The 10,628-nt window shown below is 35.5% G+C and overlaps 2 protein-coding genes across 2 annotated transcripts; one reads left to right on the top strand and one right to left on the bottom strand.

The window, feature by feature from the left end:
* Positions 1-387: 387 nt before the first annotated feature.
* On the top strand, positions 388-5,104 carry LOC133309564 (uncharacterized). Its single transcript, XM_061510345.1, has 4 exons — positions 388-495; positions 923-1,012; positions 3,768-4,035; positions 4,513-5,104. Exons 1-4 carry the CDS (start codon positions 453-455, stop codon positions 4,823-4,825), a joined length of 714 nt encoding a protein of 237 aa, XP_061366329.1. The 5' UTR covers positions 388-452; the 3' UTR covers positions 4,826-5,104.
* A 116-nt stretch (positions 5,105-5,220) lies between these two features.
* LOC133309563 (phosphate transporter PHO1 homolog 10-like) lies at positions 5,221-10,418 on the bottom strand. The gene is made up of 14 exons (XM_061510344.1): positions 10,346-10,418; positions 9,350-9,863; positions 8,798-9,146; positions 8,637-8,685; positions 8,405-8,476; positions 7,851-7,980; positions 7,624-7,744; positions 7,205-7,448; positions 6,959-7,048; positions 6,821-6,865; positions 6,574-6,723; positions 5,780-6,058; positions 5,551-5,687; positions 5,221-5,440 (listed from the first exon to the last, which is right to left on the bottom strand). The coding sequence occupies exons 2-14, from the start codon at positions 9,813-9,815 to the stop codon at positions 5,338-5,340; spliced, it is 2,235 nt and encodes a 744-aa protein (XP_061366328.1). The 5' UTR covers positions 9,816-9,863; positions 10,346-10,418; the 3' UTR covers positions 5,221-5,337.
* Positions 10,419-10,628: the final 210 nt, after the last annotated feature.

Genomic DNA, 10,628 nt, shown 5'->3' with positions numbered 1-10,628 from the left:
TTAGAAAAATATAGCTTAAAATAAAAAAAAAATTAACTGTTAAAACAGGCTCCGTCACACAGATAACATGCAAAGGTATCATAAAGTTTTAATTTTTTTATTTAATTATCCTTTTTAAGAATCACATTTAAATATTATTAAAAATATATATAATTTTTTAAAATCTTATAAATTTATATTATCTTTTCAAATTTTATAACTTTAATAAATGGGATAGGATATTGTGACACACAAATAATACACAAAAACAAAAAATTCTTTTGAAAAAATCTTCAAAGTCATTATAGTTGTAAATAATCTTTTAAAGTTTATAAAATTTTTTATCTTAAAATAATTTCTTAAATTTGTAATCGAATGAATCCAACCCTTATATTGATGTGTTCAATAATTTTTCTGAAAAGATAATCATTTGAAAAAGGAGGAAGGAGAAGAAAAAGTGTTTGGGTGCAGTCATGTATCATCCAACAAGAGGTGGCGTCCGTGGCGGTCGAGATCGTACGTTTTTTCTTCTCTTCTCATGCCCCGACACATTCAATTTCACGAAATTTTCGATTTTTCAAAATTCTCTCTCTCTCTCTCTCTCTCTTATCTTTTGGGTATTGAATCGTTTTTTGGAATCTGTCAAACTGAAGCTTGCAATGTCCTCTCTATGTTGCTAATTTCGTGATTTTGTCCTTCAATCTGGTGTTATGGACGGTTTCTGCAAATTAGGGTTTTGTCCTTTTTATTTATTTATTTATTATTGTTATTATTATACTTGTTTGAATTAGAATAATTACCTAGGTTGATCATATTAAACCATAAAATCCTGATGTTTACAGAATTCATGCTTAGAAATTAAAACTTAAGTATATAATTTTAATTATTTATGTGTACATGGTATTGGTGAATCGTGTGCTTATGGTTTACTTTTGATGGCCAGAATTCACTTGGGATGATGTAAAAGTTGATAAACATAGGGAGAACTATCTTGGTCATAGTATCAAGGCCCCTGTTGGAAGATGGCAGAAAGGTAAAGTTGATTGTTTATTTCAGCTCAGCTTACTCTTTCTTCATTAAAAATGATATGTTCCATTGCACTTTTGCATTTAGCATGGAGACGAGCTATCACTTAGTTTTAGCTGACATTGGATACTAGAGTCAGATGATGCCTGAGGGATATGGTTTCCCTCGATGTGTCTTTGTCTGGTTTTTGTTTAACTGCCTTCAATTGGTATTTGTGTTTTTAGGCTTTGAATGACTATATTAGGGTTTAAAAAAAAATGACACCCTTAATGGAAAAATGAAACACTGTGCTGCCCTAAACCCAAGTTGGTACCTTCGCTTGAAGAGCTTAGATTGCACCCTCCAATTTTCAATTGTACACTGTCTAAGACAATATTCCACTTGCTCTGTGATTCAAATGCTATTGTTATACTTATACCTGTGTCTTGTAGGATATTATGCAATCTAAAGGCCTTCTACAATGTGTATGTATGTATTATCTGATACAAAAAAGAAAAAAAGAGATATTTCTATGGGGACCACTGAAATTCTCTAATGATATTTTTCCAACATGGTTATTTAAACTATTTGTTGTTTATGGTCTTGAACAGGCATTTCAGATGTTTGAAATTAAAGTTTGTCATGTTATAGATGTTTGAGTCAGTCAAAATGTCAAAATGTTGATTGTTCAGTCTTTGTTTACAAAATGTCTTGGTTCAAAACTTTACGTAGGAGTAAATCAAAATCCGGTGAAAAGGTTGTTTAAACAGGACATAAGATTTGATGCTAGTGGAAAGATCTGAAAAAGGGTCTTCAATCTAGAACAAAATTTATGCACAAATACAGGTTCAAATTCCAACTTTTTAATCCAATGTTCATGGAGTTGCTCTCTTCCAACACTTTAGCTTCTCCTAAGTGCTGCCATATATCCTATCCTCAGGCTACCTGTTCTATAGTAATTTACAATTTCTATTCACTTCATTTTGGTAATGGAGTTTAGGTTATGCCATAATGTTTCCGGTGTTGTTGGACATAACTACATATCTTGGACGTATTTTTTAAAGAAGATTACAACTATGTTTACAGATGAATGTCATCCAATATACATTTTCGAGCTGTTTGATTTATGAATTTCATTTGCTTAAATTGACGTGAGGGTGAGCATTGTAGTAGTGGTAAGGTTGCTCCTTAGTGACCGGAAGGTCACGAGTTCGAGTTTAGAAAACACACTTTGTAAAAATATAAGAGTAAGACTGTGTACAATTGACCTCACCCCTACTCTTGCAAAGTCAGGTGGCCTTTCTGCACTGGGGTTTGCCCTTTGTTTACTTAAATTAACATATAAGAAGGGGGGAAGACTGAGGACTGAGGACTGAAGACTGAAGAGAGCTAAAGGGATACAAAAGTTAAATTATCCATCTGCTTTCTGTTTCTAAGATGCTTAAAAAGGGCTAGAGCTGCATAACAAAAACATTATACTATTGTTTGGCTCTTCACATCTTTGTTTTTGCAGTTCTACTTTTGTGATTTGCTTCTCACTTTGTATTACATTTGTGGAAGAAGTAGCAGTAGGAATTTATTTAGTGTTTGTTAGGATGATGATGCTTTGCTGTTTGTATTGATTGCATAATGACTAATGGCAATGAAAATTTGTTAGCATTCAATGCAATTTTTGTTGTGCGTGGTTGGGGCAATGATTGGTTTGTCATTTCACAGTTTGCAATCACACCGTTAAGCTTTAGTGCTTTGATCATTTCAGTTGCACTTTAGCTTTGCTAGTTTTGGAAGGATTGTCATACATGAGAATGCTTTGAGCTTACTTGGAGTTGGTGGTGAAAGTTTTCTTATTTATTTGTTCACTTTGGGAGGGGGTTGGCTGATAGAACGATCAAATTGTATGATTAATGATTTTGGGCTGGGATCTGGAGTATTAGCAAAGAAGATCAAAATGAAAGTAGTCAGTCCTTTTTGGTGAGAAAGGCTAGGGGTGTTCGCGGTCTGGGTTGGATCGGTTTTGGAAGCAAAATTCATCCGATCCAATCCTTTCGGTTTGATGCTTTGATCCTCCTAAAGCTCACCTTAATCCCAATACACCCCAAATCTCACTGTTGCTAAGATTTAGTACTTTCCTTGACCTAACTACTGATTTCACAATATATGTACATATGCATGTGACGAGGTGACTATGTGTGTGTATACATATATATGTTTGTATTGCGGGGGCTATGTCCACCTCCTGCCGCCCTGCCAAAATTGGTGTTGGGCTGTGGCCCCACGTCTATCAGCTATGTTCCTCTACATCAACCACAAATCTCCATGCCCCGTGGGCTTTTTCAAGTTTGGCCACATAACGCCCAAAATTAAATAAAGCCACTCTATAACTGTAAAGATAGGAAACTTGCTTCATATTCAAAACTTCTTATTTTATTTTCCATTATTAGTTCTTAAATATGAGATTGTAATCAGTTGAATAAAAGTGTATAAGCTAATCTATTACGAGATTTTATTTTTGTTCTTTTCCTACATGACCAGGTCTAGGTCTCTCATTTTTGAACCTGTATAGAGGATAGTACCTTCTCTCATTTTATTCTTTATGGATAGCTTTTTCCTCCTTTAGTATAGTTCATTGATCTATTTTTCTAGTAATGCTAACTAATTAAGAAGCTATCATGTCATATAGTGATTTAGCCAACTAAGCATGTTCTATATTCTTTCCCAAATTTATGTATTTGTAGCCGGTAGTTAGGGATGTTACTTACGGAGCATCTCATTTCATTCAACAGGGAAAGATCTTTTCTGGTATGCCAGGGACAAAAAGTCCCATAGTGCAGAAATGGAGGCTGCAAAAGAAGAGGTAAAAAGAATTAAGGAAGAGGAGGAGCAGGCAATGAGGGAAGCTCTTGGCTTAGCTCCTAAGCGTGCTAACCGTCCTCAAGGTAACCGTCTTGATAAACATGAGTTTTCAGAACTGGTTAAGAAGGGATCTACAGCAGAGGACTTGGGTGAAGGTCATGCTGAAGCAGCAAGGGTTCAAGGTCTTGGTTTTTCAAGGTAAGTTAACCAGGAAAGAAACACATTTTTGAAAGCATTAAATGGATTTCTTTTGTTTATATTTTCTTTATTTTTTGCTATTTCCTGTTTCAGTTGTTTCTGATTTTTTAGATCATCATACGAAATGATTGGATTAAGAATAACTTGGCGGATTTGCTTGCGGTCACACATTGTCCATGTGTGTTATACTTATAATAATATCTAGGGTCTAATGTATAATATTTAGGTTGTCATTTGCAATAATGGTAGATACTAGATAGAGGTTATTCTTGAATATTTTGAAACACGGTCTCTTAAAAATTGCACGTTTAAATGAATGCTGATTGTTTATTTAAAACTTTGAATAGATTATCTCGAAAATACAGTAAGCTGGTTCAGTTTGTTTGGCTACTAAACGAAACTATCATGCCACCAATCATTTTTATTGTCAAGGAATTCTCTGCCAATATTTTGTGACTTATTTTCTACTGTCTGCAGAGAACCCCGCCCTTGGGAAGAACCCGGTTCTTCAAAGCTTTCGCTCAGTGGTACACCACCTGAGGTGGAAAATGTATCTATGCCAAATCAAGAGGCAAGAAAGACTGAAGATGATTCAGAAGATGAAAGTAGAAGGAAGAGAAGACGTGAGGAGAGGAAGGAAGATAAACGTGAAAAGCGTGAGAAGCAGAATTCCCGTGAGGACAGGAAGCAAGAGAAACGTGAAAAGCGTGAGAAGCGGCATTCTCGTGATTCAGATGACAGGAAGAGGCACAAGAAAGATAAGGAAAAGAGGAGACATGATTCAGATTGAATTGGCTTTTCTCAACATCCAATGACATGTTTTTATTCTAGTTTTGTAACTGAATATTGATGGTGTATCTTATTTTAGTAATTGACTGTCCAAAAGCCTGCATTCAGTGTTATCAGAACACTTCTTTGTGGTGAATTCACGTTGAAGGGAAATGAAGCCAAGCACATTGATTTAAGGCTTTGAAATTGGAGTATCTTGCTCCACATATAAAGGTTGTAAAAAGAAAACGAAGTGCATTGAAAGTTACTTCACCACCAAGGGATCACTAGGAATAAAATTCAAGAACTTCGCCTTGTCGTACTTTCATTTGGGCAAACGCAAACCTTCATTAGCAATACTGTTTTTTAATAAGTTGGCACTTACATAACGTGGTCAACAAACAAACCATTGTACATATATTGGCAGCAATTTTTTCTACGTCCAGCTTCTTTCAAACTATGTTTAGTATCCAAGTCAATATATATTTTGCTTTGAACTCTAGCTGCTGCAGTGTTGCATTCAATTGAACGCCACTAGTCGTCCTTGTCATTTACCTCATCATAAAAGCTGAAAGGATGAGGGACTGCCTTGAAAGCACGGTAGTTTCCCACATTGTTCAAGTGCTCGTTCTCCAACCTGAGTGATTAGAAAATATCATGTAACATCTGTGCTATTCTTATAACACCAAAATGTTCTAGAAAGGTCATACAAAAGCAAACACCTAGTTTTATGCCAAAAGAAGTTACCTAAAGAAGTTCCAAATGCCACGACGAATAACTTCAAGGCAGGAAATAAATGTAATCATTGCCACTTTATGAAGTGGGCGCCAATTCAGTTCCAGCACCAACTGCATCCAGGAAAGTCTAAGAACTATGTCCAGGACCTATGAATTTGCAAAGAAATTGAATAAATATCCATAGAACAATAAATAGGAGACAACACCACTTTGACTTTGGTCAGTCAACTAGTTGTTACCATGGCCACGAAGTAGACACTTTTGTGTGGAACTACGAGTTTATCCCTCAAAAAGGGGTTCTTTGAATGCCTTCTCAGAAGCCCCCAGTCAATGACAATGTCACAATATGTGTTCTGCAGTACTGCTACAGCTGAACTTATGAGTGCCAACACCTTCCAAGTAGTTACCTTCTTTAGTTCAAAGATAGTCCTAGTGACAATGGCAACAATTGTTGAGAGAGAATTTAAACCGCTGAATGCATGGGTGATATCTCCTTCTTCATACCATTGACGCATGCACTACACAAATAAAATGTTATAGTAAATTTTTAGATACCTTTAGCTCCTATAGTGGAATCAATACTTAGTCCTGTTATAATAAACATATGAACAGGAGGTAGTTGGATGTTAGTTACATTTGCATCTGAATGCTTTGGACTTAAGGTACAGAAACGAATATGTTGAGTTGGGCTTTTTGATTCAAAATCTAACGGTTTTACAAAACATTCATCTAGGACTAGAAAACATGAACAACTAGAGCCCCATCAAGGATAAGCTATCACAATTGTTAACATTGCTCAATCAGAAATAGTCTTTTGGCACTTCTTCTCAGGTTCTGGGGTTGTGCAAACTTCCTTTCAACCAATCAACAAGTGACATAATAAACAATCCAAAGGCATAAGTGCATAACACTTTAACTTACAAATTCAAAGGCAGACCATACGTAGCTTATTAACTATATCGCTACAAACAAATGCCATGATGCACACAGAAAAGAAATCAGAAGGCATATGTAAAGAAAAGATTGTATGAACCTGTGCAAAGCGAAACCAGAAAGGAATGATGCCAACAATGAAATACTGTATGTTATAGAAACCACGACTTTGACACTTCTGTTGTCTCCTTGAGTGTTCTCCTAGGCCATAATAGCATATGTAAAGTTCAAAACTCCTGAAAGCTTGGACCTAAAGTCAAAAGCAGAAAATGGATTAATATATTAATTACAACATGAAATATATCAATGTTGGTTGCATATATATGAAATCCATGGGAGCATAAGACCTGGCTTGTAAGCTGATCAGCCAAGAAGAAATCTGGAAGCCTAACCTACAAAGAAAAGTAGGTTTTGAGTTGCATCTATTCCATTTTACCGAGCCATTTAAATTTTGTCTTTGTTTCTATTACCTTGAAAAGAGGAGCACATATGCAGCGAAATAAACACTGTAAAAAGAAGAAACGACTCGAACGGTACATGATGTCGAAAGGGCAAAAGGTAATTAAAAGAACAAGCTGCACACGAAACAAAGAGTTTAATAAATTGAAAAAGTTACTTAAATATAGCCAAGGACAAATTGTGATGGGGACCAATGGGTGAGGAAAGGGTATTTTTGAAACTAGATATCAAAGATTCATCTGATAGGTTACTATCCAAAATAAGCATCTTACAATAACTAAGCTCAGAGGAACAAGTTCAGTGGCTGTCTTATGGTTCATCTCCAGATGCAAATTTATCAAGAAACATAGTAGTGCAACCACTGCATGACCAGTGCTTAGAAGGAGAACTTCTCTATAATCCAACTCAGTTCCAGGTCTGAAGCCAAATAAGAATGGATAATTGACCCTATAACGCTTCCAAAAATATGTGTTTGCAGCATACATAAGCATATGGAGAGTGATATATCCATATATACTGCAAGAAATTATTCCCATCTTAAACAAAGAACAAGACTGGAATTCTAAAATAAAAAGTAAGGAAATAAAGAAAACGAGTCATCATGAATATAAAGGAAACAAAAAAGAAAATGTAGAATTTCTGATCAGCATACCAATATATATGTCAAGAAGGTTCTAAAAAGTACTGTAACCTGTATAGGGGGAAAATGTTTTCCATGTAGAATGTCCCCTCCTGCTTCTTCATCAAATGTTGAGATACTATTCTTAATATAGTAGCAACCAGTAGAGCAAGGAAACAACCAGAAAAGAAACCTATAAGTAACAAGACAAGGTGAACATTAGTCAACAGATTGCTCAGAGCAACACTTCAACTTAATCATTCACATATTATTATTTTACCCAGCATTGTGTTATTTACCTGACAAAAATGTTATGTTGTACCTCTGTCTTTTTGTTTTTGGCCTTAATAATTTCCTCCCCTTTTTGTGATTTGATTGTGTAAAGTTCCTGATGAAGGTAGATTCCACCCTCTCCAAAAGACAATTAACCTAAAATCAGATGAAGTGGATAGCATCACTAAGATGACTGGTGATGGTAAGGAAGGATAGTGATTTAGTATTATCACAAAGATACTGATATAGATTTCAAGCCTTTTGTGTTTCAAGTCAAAATAATTTCTAATACAAAATATATTTAGACAGAATGCAACAGAACAACTTGTGTTTCTGTGTAGAGTTGCAAAGGAGTTCCCTTTGTAATTTATCAGCAATCTTCACCCGTTCAAGGACATAAATTACAATGTAACTTATATTCACTGATGAAGTGGTTTTCTCTTTGTGTGATTAATACAAGTAAAAGTGAATAGGGTATTCAAGATTTTCATTTCGGTTCTTTGAATAGTGTATCCCACAACTAGGAAGAAATAATCATGATTGATGCTGTAAATATAACACACATATGATTCAAACAAACCTCATCAGAACTGCCCAGGTAGGAGTTATCCACTACTCTCATGTATGCTCTAGATGCTGCCCTTGATGTACTCTTTCCGAGCAAACATATCAAAAAAGAAAATCAATTTAAAAAACCTTTTCAGAAATCTGTTTCTGAACAGAACAATCTTCTTTGAAATGTCTTCATACAAATGTTGGGTTTGTGAAGAACGTATTTAAGAAAACTGGCAGATACTAAATATGCTTCTAACCTTTTCATACTTCATCATGATCTTGGAAAATGCTGTGAGATTCAGAAAACTGTAGAATCCATTTTTGTAAATACATGAGCATATGGCAACACTGCCCTCCGAAAAAGGAAGACCATTTTGACTTCATTAGAAACTAAAAGGTGCCATGAATTGTTTATTACCTGTAATCTTTGAGATGGAGGAGTTTCTGATAGAACTCAGTAAACACAAGTCTCAGTTGCTTTTCAATTTTCCTAAGCTCATCTTTGTTGAAGCTTAATTCATCATCACTGGAATCTGTAAAAGCACTTTTAATTGTTGATGTTGGAGATTGAAGAGCATCATCAATCTTTACTTGCTCAAGGATTTCCATGGGATCTCTTCTGTTACAATTATCGTGTGCTTCATCCTCAAGATGAGTATTTCTATTGGCCTGTTGAATAGGATCAGCTTCAGGGCCACCCGTAGAATCTATTTTCTGATTATTTTGATCCATACTCTCTTCAGCTGAGGAACCAATCTGCTTCAATCCTGCAAATTCAGCTCAAACTCCGAAAATTAATTGTATTGATTCTGAATGAAACATTACTGATATTAACGTGTGCATGGCAAAATAGATGAATATAATGTGGTTTTAATTTCCTTTATGATCCTATATCTTTTATTTTGACTATTTCATGGAAAAATATATACTGGATGCACGAAACAAACTACAGTTTCAATTTTGCATTTACCTTGATCAGGGTTTTTCACCTTTATCCGAAGTGCAACAAAAGCCTCCACTTGTTTACTCAAAAGGGTTGCTTCATGCTTCGCTGCCTCCACCTGATCCTTGTAAAAGGAATTGACCTTGTTGAGCTCTTCATCCAGCTTCTGAAAGAATCTTGTTTCAGCCTCTCCTCCTTCTTCATGGTGCTTTTGAATTTTGGTCTTATATAACTGTTTAGAACCATCTAGCTCTAATGCCTTAACATCTATAACCTGGTCTTCAATATCTCCCTCCCTCGTATGATTGCTACCATGCAAGCGAAGTCCACCCAATGCTCTTTGAAGGCTGAGTCTGTGATTCAAGGATCTATGTTGTGTAGCTTGTTTGCAGCTTTTGACCTCTTTCAATATTTTTTTCAGGCCTTCATAGTCCATGTAGTCTTTCTCCCATTCGGGCACCATTTGTTGTTTAAAGTCTTTCTTAAATGTCATCTTCTTTTTTCTTCTTTGGAGATATTCAAGACTGAACTTCAATATTTTCTGAAGAAGATTGAAAAACGTTACATAACAAAAGAAAATAAAACAACAACAGAAGGAAAGCATCTTAGACAAGGTGTATGAAGGCTAGGAAATAGGAGTTAACACAAATTGCAGCCTAGGATTGATGAATATTGAGTAGAGCAAAATCCCAACAATATGTCAATTCTAACAAGCCATTCCTATGAAGTCCCACAAGTGTTGATGAAAAACCAAATGCAAACTAATGATAACAATTTTAAAGGCTTGTTAGGAATCCTGCATCCAAGATAGCATAGCATTTCCATAAGCTTTAGAAGCAAAAATACTTGGTCACAACATAGTATTTAAGTTCAAAACTTGCAAACCGAACCCTTTAAGTTTCATGAACATGAGCTTACATAGAAACAGCAAGGAAGGAGAACTCAGAAGTATAAACTTGGGACTTCTACAACACTATATAACAAAGCCACTTTGAGATTTTCCTCAGTTAAATGCGTAAGCACCTTAGCATTGCCACTCAAAAGAATAGTTTTTCATTTAAAGAAACCATCCTCTGAAACAAGCTCTCTTAGCTTGTTGATGTGTTGGCAAAGAGAACTTCAAGGTAGTGCTGCGTGTCCATTTGCCTCTCCTTTCACCCAAAAATGTAGTGTTCTAGAGGACTTGAGCACAGGCACGTGTACTGCAAGTAGGTTGCAGTCGGTGGTTTGATTCATGCACACGGAAAAGCTTAATGAATTGCGGTGTTATAGTTACTTCTCTGAGTTGTATTCAAAAGTATATTGA

This window comes from Gastrolobium bilobum, unplaced genomic scaffold (assembly GCF_033153095.1).
Source record: "Gastrolobium bilobum isolate Gb01-03AN ecotype WA unplaced genomic scaffold, APGP_CSIRO_Gbil_v1 utg5190, whole genome shotgun sequence".
In the NCBI taxonomy this organism is placed as follows: domain Eukaryota; kingdom Viridiplantae; phylum Streptophyta; class Magnoliopsida; order Fabales; family Fabaceae; genus Gastrolobium; species Gastrolobium bilobum.
This window is presented reverse-complemented; position numbering and strand designations above follow the sequence as displayed.

Excerpts from the sequence above, each read along its gene's own strand:
- LOC133309564 (XM_061510345.1), top strand. The coding sequence starts at position 453 with ATGTATCATCCAACAAGAGGTGGCGTCCGTGGCGGTCGAGATC. Across the intron at positions 1,013-3,767 it reads TGTTGGAAGATGGCAGAAAG|GGAAAGATCTTTTCTGGTAT; the intron begins GTAAAGTTGATT and ends TTCATTCAACAG. Across the intron at positions 4,036-4,512 it reads CAAGGTCTTGGTTTTTCAAG|AGAACCCCGCCCTTGGGAAG; the intron begins GTAAGTTAACCA and ends TACTGTCTGCAG.
- LOC133309563 (XM_061510344.1), bottom strand. The coding sequence starts at position 9,815 with ATGACATTTAAGAAAGACTTTAAACAACAAATGGTGCCCGAATGGGAG. Across the intron at positions 7,049-7,204 it reads TTCCTCTGAGCTTAGTTATT|CTTGTTCTTTTAATTACCTT; the intron begins GTAAGATGCTTA and ends TTTCGTGTGCAG. Across the intron at positions 6,724-6,820 it reads CTGATCAGCTTACAAGCCAG|GTCCAAGCTTTCAGGAGTTT; the intron begins GTCTTATGCTCC and ends TTTTGACTTTAG.